The 20048-nt window shown below is 41.1% G+C and overlaps 1 protein-coding gene across 5 annotated transcripts; it reads right to left on the reverse strand.

Moving 5' to 3' along the window:
• Positions 1-131: 131 nt before the first annotated feature.
• mybpha (myosin binding protein Ha) lies at positions 132-19946 on the reverse strand. 5 transcript variants are annotated; one of them, XM_085147068.1, is made up of 14 exons: positions 19510-19946; positions 15906-15965; positions 15617-15673; positions 15100-15243; positions 14510-14674; positions 10064-10152; positions 9763-9958; positions 9293-9432; positions 8290-8449; positions 7758-7894; positions 3852-4038; positions 3654-3710; positions 1063-1096; positions 132-969 (listed from the first exon to the last, which is right to left on the reverse strand). In XM_085147068.1, exons 1-12 carry the CDS (start codon positions 19811-19813, stop codon positions 3676-3678), a joined length of 1674 nt encoding a protein of 557 aa, XP_085003194.1. In that variant the 5' UTR covers positions 19814-19946; the 3' UTR covers positions 132-969; positions 1063-1096; positions 3654-3675. The 5 variants fall into 5 exon arrangements, with proteins under 5 accessions (XP_085003194.1, XP_085003191.1, XP_085003192.1 ...); XM_085147065.1 differs by having other exon boundaries at positions 14510-14677; XM_085147066.1 differs by having other exon boundaries at positions 14510-14677; positions 15100-15234; positions 15611-15673.
• Positions 19947-20048: the final 102 nt, after the last annotated feature.

The following is a 20048-nucleotide window of genomic DNA, read 5'->3' on the forward strand; positions in this document are numbered from 1 at the left end:
GGGGCACTAGTGTTTGTTTGTTTGTTTGTTTGTCTGTCTGTGTTCAGAGACAAATTGAGCTCAAAATTGAGCTAAATGCAGTCAGAGTGATTGGGCAGCATCATAATACAGATGGACAACGACCCAAAACATACAGCCAAAGCAACACAGTTTATTAAAGCAAAGAAGTGGAATATTCTTGAACTGCCAAATCAGTCACCTTTTTGTTCAACCCACTGAATTAAAGCTGAAGGTCTGCACTTCAACTGCATCTGAGTTGTTTCATTTAAAATTCATTGCGGTAATGTACAGAAGCAAAATTAGAAAAGGTTGTCTCTGTCCAAATATTAATGGACCTAACTGTATGTTTGGGCTGTGAGAGGAAGCCTGGAAACCCACTAAGTCACAGGAACAGGAACTTAACGAAGGCTAGAAACGTCTTATTGAGAAACAACAGTACGCACCACTGTACCACCAGAATAACCAGACTGTCATCAAAATGCCAGAGAACCAGTCTGCAAACGGCTGTTTCACTAAATGATAACAACTTGAAATCTCATTATTAAAATCCTATGAATCTCTTAATAACTGTAGATAACTCTAACACCATATGGGACACTGTATCGTAAGCATCTTTAAATGTATGTTTTTAAAAAGAAAATCACATAACATATAATAAAATATAACCTTTATTTAACATCCCTACAGGCATTGCATCTCCCAGGATTTACTGTTTCATTGAGCAGTACATATATATATATACTTACTATAACAAACAGAAAAAACATGGTAAATATAGCTTTACATACATGTCACCAACTGAAATAACATACAAACGGGGATGGGCTGGATCTTCCATGCATGCTGGAGGGAGTGGGAGAGTCAGGGTGTCTGATGTGAAATAGATATGGAGATGTTGGTATGGTGTTCTGCCCATTTCTTCATTATGTACACACTGCCGCACAGCCAGCTTGCACCTCCTCAAACACTCTGGAAGAAATAAGAGAGGGATTTATAAGATTTGCACACATGCAGTCATATTTCTATCACCACACAGGATATAAAACACACACAAACTCTTACCTTAAAACATAAGACCTGGACTTCTGCTGGTCCTCTAAAGCCAAAGAAAGGTGGAAAGATAATTAAAGTAAGAAGACATTAAGTGGAATCATGAGATATTGGTAATCACTTTAATCAGAAATATTCTGATAGGAAGCTCGACCGTTCGTTTAAGGTCTCGCTGTCTTGTAGGTCTGGGTGTGTCCTTATGTGTGAGATTGCTTTAGTGCGTATTTTCCATCAGGGATTATCTGCCTCAGTTTCTGCTCTCTTAGCCCATTCTCCTCTCTTCTCACAGCACTCGGCCTGTTGACTCATGGTAATGTGAAGAGTTTGGCTGCGTGTCAGATCATCTGGAGTCATTTATAGAAGCTGTCGAGTGCTGCGCTGACATCACCCCTATCTCTCACCCAATGCCCAATCCTGCCTAATCCTTCTTTCTCCCCATGCGGGGACATCCCATGTATGGCTGAGCTGTATGGGATCACATACTGACACCTTGTAGAGACTTATAAGCAGGATCACGTCATTTATAGGGCACAGTTTACACGCTTTTTCAGTAATCTGATCACAAGAGGACAGCTGTACATAAATACAGGTGTGAACCCATCCAAACACACTGAAGTTGCATTCGGAGTAGAAAGCTATGTGACCCCATTTACATAACAGCATGATGTGAAGACACTTGTGTCCCCGACCACACTCAAGGTCAAGTTTGAAGTGTGTGTGTGTATCATAGCAACTATTTTATTCCCTCAAGTCAAACAACTAAGAAGGACACTGAAACTTTACTCCTCTAACCGTTCAAAGTGCAAAAATAATGCACAATGGTTTTTCTCCTATATTGCATATTACAACATTTAATTGGAGCTGAACAGCAACATTCAATCACAAGTGGTTCTTTTTAATTAGAATCAGTTAGAGTTTCGTCAGGATCCCTACAAAGCACATAGCAGAAAGAGCAACACCATCACAGCAGGTATCAAGAGATTTGACACTGATTAAGTCAGATACAGAAAAAAAAGAATGTAAAGTGGGTTGCAAAGCTGCTTGCAGGTGAGCATGAAACTTTAGGCAGGCTAAAGCAACATAAATATGTTCTGTTTGAAATTTAACAACAGGCTGTGCACAAAAATAACAGCAGAGTGAGCCATCAACTGATGTGAATCTTAATAGTTAAAATGAAATTTTGAGCACTCCCTGTGAAAGTCTACACCACTGGAGTGATTAAAACACCAAAACACAAATGTGGCAGTCTAAGAGTGAGGATATAAATAGCATAAAAAAAAGCAGTGAAAACATCAGATTTGGTATTTCTCTTTAGCCATCATTAATCCTCGCCACATTACCACATCTAAAAGCAGGGCTGCAATGTACAAAATGCACAGAGGATAAAGGCTGAGAGGAGACATGAGATGAGGAGGGAAGAGGAGAGCGAGAGCGGCATTGCTTTTAAACTGATGAGTTTGTCACTTCAGCTCATGGCTGCTCAGTGGCTCTGCAGGTATTATCAGTCTGTCCCATTTCATCTCCAATGACAACTGTGCCAGGAACTCAGAAACTGGGTTTGCCAGTGAAAGCTTTAATGACAAATACTTTGTCATAGTGATGTTGCATAGCATACAGGGAGAGGCCATCATCATCGTTTATTTATATAGCACTTTAAGAATATATATAACAATAAATATAAATATAGGAATAAAATAGCAAAAACCAGACATAGCAATAAAATTAATAAAAAGTTACCCACAGAGTTAAAAGCCAGGGAATAAAAATAGGTTTTTAATCTGGACTTAAAAACTGGCACTGATGTAGCCTGTCTAATATGGAGAGGAAGGCTTTTCCAAAGCATCGGAGCCGTAACAGCTCGGTCTCCTAAGTTTCAGCCGTGACTTTGGGACAGAAAGCAACAGTTGCTGACCGAAGCGCAGGAATGGGGACATGTGGCTTCAACAAGTCAGACAAATAAACAGGTGCCAGACCATTTAGAGATTTAAAAACCAATAAAATAACTTTAAATTCAATTGGAAGCCAATGCAGAGGCCAAGACCGGAGTGATGTGGTCGAATTTCCTTCTGCCAGTTAAAAATCGTGCCATGGCAGTTTGCACTAGTCGCAAGCGTGAGTGGGATGTGTCTAAGTAGCATGACTGCCAGTCAGTGGTTTTATTTTCATGGCCAAGTGGTACCACAAGAACTTACAGTACAGGCCGCCTACAGAGAAATAGGGAGACACCTCGAAGAGTAAACAAAGCAATAAATACAAACTGAAACAAAACAGTACATGTAGATGCAAAGCACCGGGGAAATATGTCTGCTTGTTTACAGATGAATGTTCACAGTGTCCTATGTTACTGAGGTATTTATAGTGAGGGTTTAGGCAAAGCCTATTTTGATCTCTTGAGAATCTGTAGTCAGAAAGACGAGACTAGTTGGAAAATTATAATTATTTAATAAATATGTTGGGGATGATATAGCTGGTGAGTTGTGTTTAGCTGGATTATAAATATATATTTGCTCAATTTTTATGCATTATTTGTATATTTACTGGGACATATTACTGTCTGACAACCCAGTTCCTTAATACATTGCTCACCTTGCTAATGAACTCACCTCTAGAAGTTTAGATAATAGTTTATTTCCCCTTCTCAGCATCTGGAAGAATGACCTCTGTTTAGGAAACAAAAATGTAGCTGTGGTTAAAAAACTTTTCAAATTGATGTAAATGTATTTTTATAGTTACAGTAATTCACTACAGTTTAAGAGTAAATGTAGAAATATTTGCCCATTTGATCAAAGGTAGATACATACGTTTGACCTCGAGCTTGCAGGAGACGGTGGCCTCTCCCTGGGCATTTTTAGCTCTGCAGGTGTACACACCACCATCAAAGCTGCAGGGCTTTCGGATCTCGAGGGAACAAATGCCCTGGTTGGAGATCTGACGATACTTGGGGTCGTCACCAATGACCATTTGATTCTTCAACCACTCTATCTTAGGCTGACATGAGAGAAAAATGTACAAAATAAATTAACTTTACCACAAAATTACCAAGACTGATGTTAATGAAAATCAACATCTCGCATGTATTATCATGATAACAGCAGCTGGGATCTACAAGGTTGATCTTCTGCAACATGAGAATATTCATCGGACATAAAAACACGACTAATAGAGACACATTAAGAAGTGTGACAGTTTTGGCCATGAAGCATGGTTAAGGTAGTCAGTTGGTCTACCACTTCCAAACTGAATACTCAACAACTATTCGCGCGATTGCCACAAAATATCAAAATTAGTTTATGTTTGTAAGTTAATTAAAGACATCCAGGTTTTGTGCACCTTAGTTTATTTCAGATTTCCCCAAGACTAAACTAACCTCCCAAATATACACACTGGTCACATTGTCATTGTGTATATTTGAACATGCTGATTTCGACGTTAGCTCTTTAACCTATGTAAAGCCTTAGAGAACTGTTGGCCTGGCAACAGACTTGGTCACCAGAGAAATGGTTAAATGGCGAAATAGGGAAAATGCAAAGAAATCCAGTAATTTCTACAGGTTAAAGGTTGATTTTCAGACCAATTCTGTTTTGACTGAATGTGTCCTGTGTGACAAACACAACTGACGTCTCAGTAAAGCCTAACAAACCCCTGCCAATACTTGGTGAATGTTTCCCTACCGTTTCAAACTGGTCTTTAAAAGAGAAGGTCTTTTCTTTAGAAGAGCTCCCTCGTCAGGCCAGGACTCTGCAGTCTATTTACACCTACAGGCCAGTGGACAGTCTTTCAAGGATGAGGATGTAACATCCTGGACAGGGAAGAACGCTGGTTTGAGGGCGGAGTCAAGGAGGCCATTTACGTGAAAAGGGAAAGACCATCTCTGAATCGAGGAGGGGGCCTAAGGGTACATCTTTCGCCATCTTACATGCTGTGATTGCAGCCATTCCCCAACTCTGTGAATGGGACTCATGGCCATTGATCAGTGGTCTTTGATCAGTGGTCATGAGAATTTGCATAATTATGATTAAGGAACTGATCTCACAGCCCTTTGTTCCTTCAGTGGGCTGGTTTCATTCATTATGTAAATGTACTGTTTATAAGATTGAAACCTGCAGTCAGCTGAGACTGAAGACGTCACCTGATGATGACGAAACGTTTCTCCCAAAAAACGCTACGTCCAGATGAACAGAATCAACTTTTGGTGACATTGGTGGTCCGCCTCTGTAGCTGCACTGATGTGTTTGTTTCCACTTCAGTTTTACATTTCTTACTTTAAACTGTCGTGGTTTTTCTTTCCTGTCTGCTTGGTACACAGCGAGCTATTTAAACTTGTTCTACAGCTGTGGTCTGTTTGGACGGCAAAAATAGTGCTTTGTGTGTTACAAACACATCTTCAATCACCCATGAAAGGAGAACAATCTATACTTCTTATCACCGTCTCTTTTTCTGTCCGCCCTCCTTATCACGCATCTCTCACCCCCTTAATGTAGTGCCCTACTCTATGTGACAGCTCTTTATCAGAGACAACAGGACAAGCTATCACACTACTGAGCATGCCTTTGTACTGGAACTCTCAACACTGAACTCCATGCCAGGGAGGAGGAGGTGGCTCGATAAACACATGCTACAACACACTTCAAGCCCGCTTACAGGAGCATGAAAGATTTCAATTTACAGTGATTATGTAAAGACATGAAGTTAAAGTATCGGTCATGCAGCGGTTAAGTAGATGACCAGGTGTACCCCGCCCCCGCCCTATGCCCAGTGGCTGGATAAGCAGAGGACGACAGATTGTTGGACGCATGGTTAAGCAGACATACAGGTGATACAACTACTTGGAGAAATCTTTTTACACCACAGGGAAAGGCAAGAAGGACCTATTTGGCAAGGACAGCTCTCAGTCTACAGATACTAACATGAAGGAAAATTGCTTTCTCATTATTCTCAGCTACAGACTTTGTCTTAGATGTGATAAGTTTCACTGTCCCGAACAGTCATAAAATGACTAATACATACTAAACGTTGCTGTACCAAATTTGTTAGCTCTGTCTCATCTACACCGGCACGCACAGGGCGACCAGTGTTGGGAAGGTTACTTTTAAAATGTATTCCATTACAGATTACAGATTACATGCCCCAAAATGTATTCTGTAACGTATTCCGTTACGTTACTCAATGAGAGTAACATACTCTGAATCCTTTGGATTACTTAATATATTATCATGCTGTTTACAACTACATGAATGTACTATTGCTGTGATTTATTACTGTTACTGAAGGTCCGCGGCTCCGAACCGTAGTAAAGGGACCTCTGGCTAATACGGTGGGTTCGTGTCGGGCTCGTAGCTGAAAACTAGCTTTACTTTGTTGTCTGGGTCAACTTTGCTAGCAGAGACAGAGAGAGGCGTTGAAAGGCTGCTCCAACAGAACTTATTGTTTCAGAGGAAAACACGAACACGGTGTACAGTCGAGTCTTAATAGCTTACTTACAGCTGGGCTCTTCAGGCACTCTTCTTGGCTGCAGTGGTTATTATTATATTTACATGCTTCCAGCTCCCGTTTCTGCTCGATGACAGCTCGTACTTTTCCTTTTTCTCCCTCCCTCGCTCACAGACACATAACGTGTATGGCAGTCCATTCTCCCTGCAGCACGGACTACACTGCCCATGATGCTACATTCTTTAGAGCTATACCTGTAGCATTCTGCCTGTTAGCTTAGCACAACAACAACAACAAGGCCTCTCTCACCCAGGAAACACGCAGAGAGAGAGCGTCACCCTGTAACCATGGCAACCGTAACGCTGCCGCCTGGAACAACAGAACGTAGCTGTCAAACAAAACCCAAACAGTCCTGACCCGCCACAATATGAAACAGGGAAGTACCGCCGTGTAATCCATTTATTTCAACAAAGTAACTGTATTCTAAATACCACCTTTTTAAACGGTAACTGTAACGTGATACAGTTACTCATATTTTGTATTTTAAATACGTAACGGCGGTACATGTATTCCGTTACTCCCCAACACTGAGGGCGACTAACTGCTACTGTCCTGGGAGAAAAGCCAAGGACAGCTAGGACGAATAATCAACTGCATTTCCATTCTGAACTGCCACTTAATCTGCCTGCATCTGTCAGACAACTGTAAAGATAAGTTTAACCCAAGCAGTCGCTGCCAAACAGTGAGACACATTCTGAAAATCCCCATAAACATACCAGTGGAAGCCAGAGTGCATCCTTCTTTAACTGTGGCATTAATATCATATTTAAAGGGCATTTGTGAGGTTTTCTGGTGAGAATGAGACCGTTTCAGTTCAAAAAGGAACATTAGCCATGTTTGTGTGATATGGAAAGTCCCCCAAATCTCAATAGGCCAGTTCTATTTATAACCAGCAGATGCTTCCCTGTGTCCTCCTTGGTTTGTACCTTTAGTGTGAGCATGAGCTCTAAATATCCAGTCAGCTATTAGGATACCACCATCATACCAACTGATAAGATCTAGTATCAGTAAATTGTTGTATAGACACTGCTGTTTATATAAGATGTTGGTGTTTTTGTTGTTAAAAACGTGAGCTCTAATATTAAACCACTGTCATAATAGTTCCCTAAAGTCTAAGGCGTCTAATTACAAATGTTTTAAGAAGACAAACTATCATAAAATACTGAGCAAAATATGAATGAAACCTTTTTGATAAACGAGAGTAATGCACGTCTAACCTTAGGACTCCCACGAACAGAGCACAGCAGCTTGGTGGTGTATCCCACGGTGGCGGCTCTGTCGTTGAGGGCCGTGGTGAACTTTGGAGCCTCGTTGAAGTCGTGCTCCGGGTACTCGGGAGGTTTGTAGACAATACCTGTAAAGGAAGCAGCGTTAAGCTTTTATGAGCAGATATAGTGCAGATCCTCTTTTTTACTGCATTATGTTTAGAAGTGGAACCACTACACACATTTGCTTAAAGAATAAAACACACTGTAACACAACTATGGTAATCATCTTAATGATTTCACAGCCTATTTAAATTTATTTCAGTAATAGCAGGGCACTTGCCAAGAGAGCTATCCACTAATGTTAAAGCAGTGCCAAAGTCATTCCCACTCCTCAAGTCTCCACTTCAGATTCTTGCAACTAACCACAGCTCAATAAAATCTAAGTATCCATTCGTACTGCAGCTGTGCCACGAAAACTTTATGCAACAGAAACAAACGGATGTGAGACCAATTAAAGTACTGCGTGCATTCAGGGGGTCACCTGTCTTCTGGATGGTGGCTACTTCCTTTGTCACAGTGCTCTTCTCGCTCACGCCCACTTTGTTTTCAGCAAACACTCTAAAGGAATACGAGTTGCCCATGACAAGGTCTGAGATGGTGGCACTTAACCTGTGATAGTGCTCCAGCACAGTGAACCATTCCTGCACGAGACAGCAGACAGTCGGATCAGACGTGTGAAATGTAATATGTGAAGTCCCTTCAAGGCCCTGCCTACACTCACACACAATTTAAATATTTATTTAATCACACCAGGCCACAGTGGCTGCTTTGTTCTGTAAGTTCTAATGCTGCTCATTGTAAAGCGAAAAACATCTTTGTTTCACTAAAACTTCAACAAAGACCATTTTCACCATTTTCACAAACATTCTGGTTAGTGCATTTCTGTAAATAGAACATTTACGCCTCGTTCCAGCTTCCTGGACGTCAGAAGTTGTTGCAGAAATTGAAAAAGCATTTGTTTTGGTTTTAGCAAGGTTGAGTCCTTCATGCATCACTACCAATACAGCACAATGCTTTGCTCTGAAAAGCACCGCTGCAGCACATCCTGAATAGTGGCTGCTCTGCAAATGTCTTATTAGCAAATCACAAACACACAACAGTGGCTGTACAAATGAAAAGATTTAGATATCTACTACTGGTTACATTCACTGCTGCCATCTTTGATTGTTAAAATTGATATTGGGAATTGTTGAATTTGTTAATTCCGACTTCAGAGTTAATCTGAAATTCACCAATAATACAGAACCTTTATAAAACAGACCAATATGCTGCAGTAAGGCTTCACTCTGACTGCATCATATTGAATGAAACACCAAAAACAGAGTTAAATGCACATAAAAGTTCATCTTTCTGTGTCCTGTGGGGCGAATCGACCTCAAACTATGAATAAAAAGTGATGCTCTGGGTTTCTGAGATTCATGTCAACATCACTGATCTGGTGCAACATATGGGTTTTGTGCAGTTTGAGTAAATATCTACTGTACCCCAGTCTTCTTGTCAGCTTTCTGGACAGTGTATCCAGTGATGTCTGTGTTGCCATTATCCTTGGGTGGAGTCCACTCCAGAGCAGCATTGAAGCCCCAGGCATCCACCAGCTTTATGCTAACAGGAGGACCAGGGCGCTCTGAGGAAACACATTACTGTAAGTATCACAATCATAATGAGTCCACTTCTTTAACAATTTCATGAAACGTCAAAAGAAAACCATCGATTTAAACTGTGTGTATTTTAAGCTCCACAGTAGCTGGCACAAAGCTCAAGCTCTCTGTCAGAGATGTCATTTATGTTGGCTAATACCCAGAGAGAGTCACAAGTCTAGAAACGAGGAAGTCAACACGCCAGCTGCAAAGCCAGCTGAGCAGATTTAACAGGAAGGCCTGACGTGAATCAACAGTTTGACACGTTCACATATTCTTTGTGTAAATGAGATTGTTTTGTCTCGTGTGTCACTCACCCACAATCTGGAGGGTAATTGTGCCTTTATCTTCAAAGCTGTCCACTTTTAGGGTCATCTCATAAACACCAGAGTCCTCCCTCTGAGCGCCGCGGATGAACAGGATGCTGTCCTTGTCACTGTTCCTGATATTGACCTTCTTGGTATCCACAGGCTGACCGTCTTTAAGCCAGGACACTGCAGGTTTAGGCTTTCCCTAAGGAGTTGAAACGGTTAAAAGCAAAAGAAACCGAAGTGTTCAAAAATGTATCTGTCAGCCTTTTATGTTTCCTCACTAATGCAGCGACACAAGTCAGCTTACAAGAAACGGGATGACGAGGTTGATCTGCTCCCCGACTTTCTTGACGTAGCGGGACCTGAGAGCCCGAGGCAGGCGGATCTTGGGACGGTCTGCAAAGTCAAATCAAGCATGTTTATTTTTCACCTCGTCCGTCTCCTACAGTCTGACTGAGCAGATTTGCTGCTGATTTACTTACTTACTGTTAACAGTTAACATTACATGCTAACAGCATAAAGCACGGTGTATACACACCCTGTCAGACTCTTTAAAGTGTGGTCACACATGCATAGACTGGCAGGTCAACAAGACCTAAATAGAGCAGCTGCTGCTGCAAAGTCTACAAGAACATGATTGAACAGCTAAAATTAACCCACAACAGTTTAACTATGCAAATTCATGACAGAAAAATAGTCATAACAGCCGAGAAGCTGACAGTCTGAATGTGTATTTAACTTTAGAAAGAGGAAAATGCACTGTTAGCAGGACAAAACTAATCTGAAACAGCGATGTGTGCGAAACGCATACAATTAAAAACTAACTTGATGATCAAAGATTTTTAAAAAGTCAGCGTCAGCTCATCGCACTTTCACTTCAGTTTTTCAATGTAAAACATTTCCTTAAAAACATAAAAACAAGCAAACATAAAATCTTTTCCATACTGATGCAAGTAACCTGATACATCATCACACTCAAGCCACCGTTTAAGTGCTTATGCCTCATGACCCAGTTTTTGCAGGACCAAACAAAACAAAGAATGATGTGAAATCTAAACAAAGGTTCTGCGTGCTTACAGAAAAGTGCCGTATCCAGGCAGGGAGAGCCGAGCAAGTAAGACCTCAAACCAGCAGCTCCTAAAATAGCTTTAGTGACAAGAAAGACTGAACCCTGAAAGCACAGCCCTCACGCTGTGCCCAAAGAAACCACAAATACATGTCAACACTTTCAGCTGAGCAGTGGTGGTGATATCACATCTGCAGACGACTGCAGCAACTCCTGATGTGAATTAAAATCAAACAGGTGAAGCTGCATCGCAGACATCTAGCTGAGCTCTGCTGGATGGTTTCCTTCACGCCAAGTGCTAAGTGTCAGGAACAGCATCTCTCACATGTTTCTGCATAAGCAGCAAATGTCTGAAAAGCTCTCTGGGCTTAGAGGATAAATAAAACCACCAGGCTCCTGCCCTCCCTCACCTCATTCACCCCCCTACAGCCTGCTTCTCCTAATCCACTCAAACTACCCTCCCATTGGGCACCACATCCACTCCCATCTTCTTCTAGCTATGAGAGTATTTACATCTTCTCCTTCTGATGCACTAAATCTAACCTGATATCTTGCCTTCCTGCTCTTACATTTGTCACCGTATCATTGCTGCTCAGGATGGGATCTTGCTTCTGGAACAACCATTTCCCAAGTAGATCAGGGCTGCCTCCAGATTTGGCTCAAACACTAATCCTTGCTAATCAGCACACTTCCCAGCAATGCCCCGAAGTGTTGCAGGCATTGTGGCATCCAGCAGCCTGTAAGTCCCCCCCGCAAGGAATCTATAATCTGCCATTGTCTCCGGATAAAATGTCTTTGTAGGGGGCTTTCAGCATATGTAGGACAGCATGTCTTCCTCTAAAGCTTAGACCTGTGGATGGGTGTCTGGTCCGGACAGCTTGTGACTGACACACAGCTGAATTTAACCTCAACAAGCCACACAGAATCCAACAATTAGGCTCATGTTTCACCAACCAGGAAATACGCCGGGAGACAGTAAGCTGTGGGTAACTGGGGCATGTCAACTCAGGTCGGCGCTACGTCGGTGTGTGGGTTCAGAATCAGAACTACGGAAAGTAAACCAACTGTGGTTTAAACCACAGAAAAAGTGCTGCGAGCGACGTGTGGTGAAGAGAGTCTCTGTGCATTCTGGAGCTGCACTTCTCAGTACACAGCACACCACAATAGTGAAGCAACAGTTAACGTAAGGGATTTTACAAAGGTCATAATGACCATCAGCCAGAACATTTTTGCATTTTTAACAAGAATGCATCGGTCAAAGGGGAAAGAATAGTCGTTGATGCAATCGTAAGCAAAAAGGCTGCATCCATTATTAGTTATATAGTACTAGGCAGTCTGTTTTTGTGCTTGGAGTCAAGCTTTAACATGTTTCCCGTGGTAGTCATGCTAATATAACAATCTTAGGGCAAGCATGTTAATATTTGCTAATGAGTACTAATAACAGCCTATTTGGGCCTTTTTTTGAGTAAACTGTGACCCAGTGATAAGTAAATGAATGACTGTTTCACAGACACATGGATGAATGTCCCAAACTATCGGAAATACAGAACTGTGCAAAAATCTCGAGTCAGCCTTCATTTTGCTTTCTTGAGCAATAATTATCCATTTCAAAGTTTTAGAAAGACACAAAAAGTAACACAAAGGTCAAAGATAACACAGTTTGATGCACGATCTGATATCCTCGTGTTGGTGTTGTTCCCAGATCATCATACTAAAGGTTGTTCCAGGATCAACATTGCAAGTGACCAATCAGAATGTTGTGATGTCATACTTTTGCGACTTCGGGAAAAACCGGCGTAAAACAAAAAACTGTACTTAAGCTGCGAGAAACCGCCTTTGTCCGCCGATCAACGGACCCTAACCCTGACCCTTTAATAAACGCTAAGCAGAATTGATACTGTCCTTGCAACATTGGAATTTCATAAATGCACGAATGGGTTGGTGCGCAAAAGAATAACGTCACAATAATGTGATTGGTCACTTGCAATGTTGAACCTGGAACAACATTTTCATGATGATCTGGGAACAACACCAACACGAGGATATCAGATCATCCCAGTTTGATAGACATAAAATTGTATTTTTGCACCAACAAGGTGATTTCCGGCAGAACCTGAGCCTGGTTCTGCTGGAGGTTTCTTCCTGTTAAAAGGGAGTTTTTCCTTCCCACTGTCGCCAAAGTGCTTGCTCATAGGGGGTCATATGATTGTTGGGCTTTTCTCTGTATCTATGAAGCGCCTTGAGGCGACATTTGTTGTGATTTGGCGCTATATAAATAAAATTGAATTGAATTGAATTTTATTATTTGCTTCGAGCCCTGTGTACAGGAGCTGCATGCTAAAAGATCTTTTGTTAAAAGGGTTGGCGTAATAAGCAAATGCTTCAGCCAATACCTTTTGATTAGCCTTGTCTCATGCTTTCTTGCTTTGTGGTAAATCTTTGTTCTGTCTTCACTGAGATATTTGAATGCTAATCAATAAAAACATATCACTCAAAAAATTTATGGAGAGCAACCTCTCAAGATACCTTAGTAAGATTTTGATCCATCACACATTAGTATCTGTAAAACATCTCAATGGCAGCACTGCCAGAGATGTAAAAGCATTCCTGGATAGAAAAACAGACACTTTCAGTCATGGACTGAACCTCAACATGACTGAAGCAGTGTGTGATCAACTTGACTGAGAACAGAACAAAAGGCAGCCAACGTCCAAAGAACAGCTGGATGTCCTTCAAGAAGCCCTGATTCCTGAATAGTGCTCACAGAAATTACAAGAAAGTTCGTCTAACAGAGTTTCGGCTGCGTTGAAGAATAAAGGTGCTCATAGCAAATACTGACTTTTAACCTTGTTAGAATTGTGCAAACTCTGTTTTTGCTTTATATGCAGTATTTACATGTATGTGTGGATATTTCAATAAAATGCTGCAGCTATTTCCCATTTTCCTAGCAAATTACAAAGAAACATTACTGTATATTAAGTGCTATTATAGTCTGGACCAAAGCTGCAAATTGATTTAGTGCAATTTAGTTTTATATTTATTTAGTTATATTTAGTTTAGTTATATATTTTCATGGATGTATAAAATTACAGGAACATTCTGTAAATTGAAAGTGTACCGAGCAGCAGTCTTGACTGAAGATGTGCGTACATGCAAATGAAAGCATGACTTACAGCTAATGAAAGCTCTTGTCAGCACCTTTGCAATTTATGTGCTTGCATCTGTGCAATCCATCTGAGGCACCGGCAGTTAATACCACCTCTACCTCACTGGTTGTAACATGAGTATTTTAAGGATAGGTCATAAGTTACAACTACGTTAGAGCTCCTGATAAAGAGTTGGAGACAGTCGTTTTACCAGGTGGCTGCACAGCAACGGAAAGCTTCGTTGTAAGGTTTTGGTGCGGGACATCTTGTGCAGAGTTGAACAGCATTTTCTCTGTGTTGATTCTCGCTATGAAATAGAAATTCTCATTGTACTGTGCAAGCTAGCATTTGCGTGGTTCCTTCTCCAAACAGAATAATGTCACGGGAGCAACAAAGGTTTGAAGAAACGTTTTAGGAATTATGAGATGTTTTTAGAGTTGGTTTGACACTTTCTATGAAGACTAACTTGTAAGTGCTGCATGTCCAAAAAAAGACAACTTTACAGGAAGTTGCCTGATAGTGAGGTGCAATAATGACTCACCAACAACCTCGCGGATTGGCACAGGGTCAGCGAGGGTTCCAGGTTCGCTGCGGCCACCGGGGTTTACAGCCACCACGCGCACACGCAGCAAATCACCCGCTTTCAGGTTTTTGATGCAGTATCGGTTAGCTGCAGTCAGCTCCTCGTTAGCTACAACCCAGTCTGCTGCTGTTGGGAAACCAAGGATCTGTGTTAGTGAGAGGCTTTTAGGGTCATTATCACATATTATGAAAAGAATGCAAACTATCCGCTTTTCCTCCTGATGGTTTTTTATTTATTGCAATTTTCCTGAATGTTAAAAACCCCTCGATTAAACTTAAGTAGTTTATCACCTGTTGACACCAGTTTACAAACAACCTGCCCATAAGAAGTATACTTTGGCTACCATGACGAAATCTCAGAAGGCATGCCGTCATCTGAGCAAACGAGTGCTTCTAAAAGCGGTGTCGGGAGATACAGCGACAGCCGGTAAACTGATGCCGGCCGTATACGGCCCGGACCCAGCAATGAGTATATTTGCCCTCTGACTCGCCGGGGACAGGTGCAAGCAAACACTCTCACATACATGTGACACACATATGCAGACTTACTTCCATCCTTGCAGTACTCGATGGCGTATCCATCCAGGCCCGAGTCTCCGATGGTCTCTGGTGCCTTCCACTTAATGGTGAGACTGGAGTCGTTAACATCATCCACAGAGACGTCCACAGGAGCACTGGTGGGGACTGTGAGAGGTTTAGTGCAGTGAGATTGATAAAGCATTCTTAATATAGACAAAACAGTTAAAAAACACACACGTAATGGGATAATTAGATGCTTTACATTCTAATGCATAAATGTGTGGAGCTGCAACTCAGTTATTTTTATTGATAATTATTATGGAAGATTTTTCTCATTTTCACAATGAATCATTAGAAAAACAGCCAAACAATATGTTGATACAAGATCTGATTTAAAGCCAAATTCATTTATCATTTCCAGCTTTTTAAATAAGAGGATCTCTTTTTTTAATTTCTTTACATACAAGATAAAAGTGAATATAATTGTTTTAGGAGATTAATGCTACATTTGACACAAAGCAGGATCAGATGTTAGTGTTACCTGCAGGAGGTGGTGTGGGGGCCTTGGGTGGCTCCTCGACTACAGCAGGTTCAACTGGAGCAGCTAGCAAAAAAAAAAGGAGAATATTTACATTTTTATAAACAAATACAAGAAAAAAACCTGGTACTTATCCACAGTATTTTTCTGTACAGCAGCATTCAACGATGCAAATGTCCAAACCTTTAAACAAAACTACCCATTTTACTGCAGAGAAAAAGGCATCAGGAAGTTTCCTTCTCACAGATTGGGAAAGTCATGATGGGAAGTACTTGTTTGTAATAACAATAATGTTTACCGTCTGCCGGAGCATCTGCAGCAGGAGCAGCAGCACCATCTTCAGCGGCAGGAGCTGTAGCTAGCATTAAAACGCCGTTAGGGAAGCCAGTTAGATATGAACAATTTGACATTATTAATGCAGGTAATTGAACGTTTTTAGGCATTTTGAGAAACGTACAGTGATGTGAAAAAGAATGTTTTCACAGAACCTTTTGTGAAAACTAAATATGTGTCATATTACAGGACCACCTTTAGAAGTGATAACTTGAAGGAATCCTTGACAATCAGTCTCTTGTGGAGGACTTTTTGCCCACTCTTCTTTACGCTGCTTCAGTTCATTGAGATTTGCATGGTTTTGTTTATGCACAGCTCTCTTAAGCTCCTGTCCAGTAGGCCTCCACGATTAGTCAACTATCAAAATCGTTGACGACTGATTTAATAGTCGAGGCATAGTTTGAAGCTTTGTAAGATCACAAAAGACGCAGGAATAAGTAGTAGGATTTAAGAGTGTAATAACGGACTGAAACAGAAGATGGCAGCACTGCATGTACAAGGATGCCAGCTGCCGTTAAACCCCGAAGAAGAAGAACTAGCTCTGTCCCAGAATTCATAGCGCAGCCCAGCTCAGTTTCCAACACTGGCAGCAGCTAGTTAGTTTTAATATTACTCTTATTATTCTTTCTGGGTCACAAAATAAACGTTCAACATATTTTTAGGCGAGATTGTAGCTGTGTAAACCTCAAATATCTGCTCAGTTTATCAAGACACCACATATTTTCAAAAGCGCTCCGACGTTTTCGGAGAAGTCTGTTAGCCACTAGCTTGATAGCTAGCCGGGGGCTAGGCTAACTAGTGAGAACACCGGACTCCTGGCAAATCGTTTTCAAACCCACCACCGTCTTTCGATACTCAGGTTAAACATGATATATAAGTCACTTAGATAACTTAAAACTGTTATTGTTTGACTTTTTTAGTATTTTATTTGTTCCTGAGTAAATCGGTTTGGCTGAGATTAAAGTTATAGTTTTTACACAGCTGAATAAATGTCAAGCAGACAGCTGATTATCAGAAGTGTGAGATGCTCGAGAATTTACTCCGGTGTCCCATTATATTTTAGATAGAAATGAGTTTATTAAACTTCACCGAAACAATCTGCAAATTTCATTAAAATTTAACAAACTATCATCTTGCCTTTATTTTTAGTTAGCACATACCTTAAACACTTAAAGCTGTAAGCTAATGATAGTTATATAAGAGCAGATGCTGCTGGTCCAATAAGCTGTAGGTTTTACGTCCAATGGATGATGATCTGATTAGTCGACTAATTGCAAAAATAATCGGTGACTAATCGACTATCAAAATAATTGTTTGTGGCAGCCCTACTGTCCAGCATTTCATTCGTGCGAAGGTCAGGACTTTGAGTGGACCATTGCAACATCTCGATTCTTTTGCATGCTGTGTTTGTCATAACACACAGCACCACATTTGGGAAAAGCCAAAGCATCTCTACTCTGGAACAAATACATCGTTCCAGAAGTCTTGTGGGTTTTTTTAGATGCTACTTAGCAAACCTAAGATGAGCTGCCAAGTTCTTTTAAGAGAGAAGAGGCTTTCTTTTGTACTGTCATGAACTTTAACATTTAAGATGTTGATGTGTTGTTTGGAATTTATCTAAGAATTGCACAGTCTGACCTTGGGGTGAATTTGGCATCCACTCATGAGACGATTCTCGCGTTGTGTTAACAGAAGCATCTGAATGCTCCGTACAGTCAGCTGCCAAAACTGCTGCTTTTACAGAGGTGCTCAGACTTGCAAATGATCAGTTAACCAGCATTTGATTACCAGAAACGGGCTGCTCCTTACCCTCTTCATTCCTTTGGAAACTGTTCTTTCCAAACAAATGCACAGAGTCCCACAAAAGCTTTTTTTCACATCACTGTGTACTCTATTGAGCAAGCAGCAGGAAAGAGCAGTGTGGGTATAGCTGTGTTAGAACAAACAGGTGACCAAATGTCCACAAACAAAAACCTCATCAGCTAAGAAAGGCAGAAGATGAACACACAAACACATTTACAGACAGAAACACAAGAAGTGCACAGTGCAACACAAACACATGTTGCATATCAGCTTGCATATGTGTGCGAACAGCCTGTGGTGTAAGTTTACTCTTAGTAGCTGTTGAATCTCCTCTGTCTTCTGTCATATTGCCATCGGTTAAGGTTAAGGGTCATGTGTCGAGGTTTAAAGCCAAAAAACACATTAATAAAATAAAGTATTGATACAAGAGGGTAACTTGTGATCCAGCTTTTGTTTCAGTCTGCAAAAAGGCTTCAAGCGCTGGTGTTTACAGTTAACAGGGCAGTACTATTGTGCCTCCTGTGTGCTCAACTTGGGGAAATTACTGAACAGGAGTAGAAGGATGAGAGATTTGTTTTTAAAGAAGTTTGCTGTACTTTGCTTATGTAGCACACACTGTAGTTTACAATCTGAAACTTGAACACTGTAAAGTAAAATTTAAAACACTACACAATGTTTTGCAAATCCTTTCAACACTAAATTATGTTTAAAATAGTACAAAGACAACTTATTAAATGTAAAAAGAAGAAAAAAAGAAATCCCTTTGCTTTTTGAAAAAACTGTTTGTGTAACTTGTTGGAGGGACATCACCATGCCAACAAATTCAAGTCGCATGCAAAACAAAATGCAAGATCTAGAAATTCAGCTGCGTTTTCTTAGCTCACACACATTTAGGTCTTTTATCTGTGACCTGACAAACTGAGATTAGAGGGTTGTTTTTGTTTTGTTTTTAAAATTATGAGTATTTTTTAAAATTTACTCAGATTTAGAGCAACAAATGTTGCCATTCAGGTGACATCATTTTCAGGGAAAGCCTTGCTTATGTCGGCAACACATTCTCCACATAGCTCTGTATTAAAGGGTCCCAAATGGCCATGCCAGCAGTCCACACCTGTCACCTACTTAAAACATATGAAAGAAAAAATATGACAAAGGAATCCTAAACTGTGGAACAGCTGAAATCCTACAGCAAGTAAGAATGGAAACCATATGGCTTGTAAAACCATTAAAACTAGAGCAACTGGTCGTCTCAGTTCCCTGTCACTTATATAGAGAGCTGCTTAAAGGGAAGGTTTCTGCTCTAAATCGGTCTGCTTGGTCTCGTTCAGGTTTTTCTTTTCTTTTTTTTCTTTTTTTTAAAGTTTTCCTGGAATTCACATCCCAACTTTGTGGAAAGGGGAGAATGGGGCTGCTGCAGTTTGCACGTGTCTTCTGATCCAGTGCTACAGGCTGTAAATGATGGCAGCCTTGCTCAAAGTAAGTGCTTATAAAAAAAATAATGACAATTGAACTGTTACTACTCACTTGATACAATTAGGAAGCACTTTGTTGCATTGCATTCACTTTAGTTTTGATCACTGGCTTTAGGACGCTTGAAAGCTGTTTGATGCAACAAAAGCTATAACTTACTAACTTTGGGGAGAAAATGTCTGCATATATTCTTAATTAAATCAAACACTGTTAAACACGAGAGCTACCCACGCATAGTCACGGTTAGTAATATTAGCTTGCAACTCTACTCCGTTCCCAAGAGTCTATCAAGATACCGGGAGCGCTTCCTTCAGCAGCGGGGGTGTCTTCTGCTGGAGGGGCGGCAGCTGCTTCTGCCTCGGCTGCGGGAGCTGCCTCGGCTGGAGGAGCTTCAGCAGGTGCGGCCTCAGCAGGTGGAGCCTCCACGGGTGGAACGGGCTCAGGTGCTTTCTCCGCAGCCTTCTTGACTGGTGACTTCTTGATAGGTGCAGGTTTGGCCGGCATCTTGCTGGCAGACACGAACTCCTCGGGATGAGGCGGTGGAAGAGTCTTAGGTAACATATATACTGAGGGCTGGTGGGCTGCTCCACCCATTCCCATGACTTCTACACCCGCCTACCCACTTAAGCCACATCTTCTTCTATGGGAAGAGTGAAGGTAAAGAAATATAAGGAGAAAAAAGTTGTGTAGCTTTAACTCAGGTAACACACCTGTCGATAATTAAACTGATAATTAAGAAACCATCAAATACATCAGAGAGTGGTCTTCAACTTAATTGAGTAGTGGCCCATTAGCACCCCCTAGCGGATTATAAAGAAACAACACGTAGAAAACA

Source organism: Neolamprologus multifasciatus, chromosome 20, assembly GCF_963576455.1.
Source record: "Neolamprologus multifasciatus chromosome 20, fNeoMul1.2, whole genome shotgun sequence".
Taxonomy (NCBI): Eukaryota; Metazoa; Chordata; class Actinopteri; order Cichliformes; family Cichlidae; genus Neolamprologus; species Neolamprologus multifasciatus.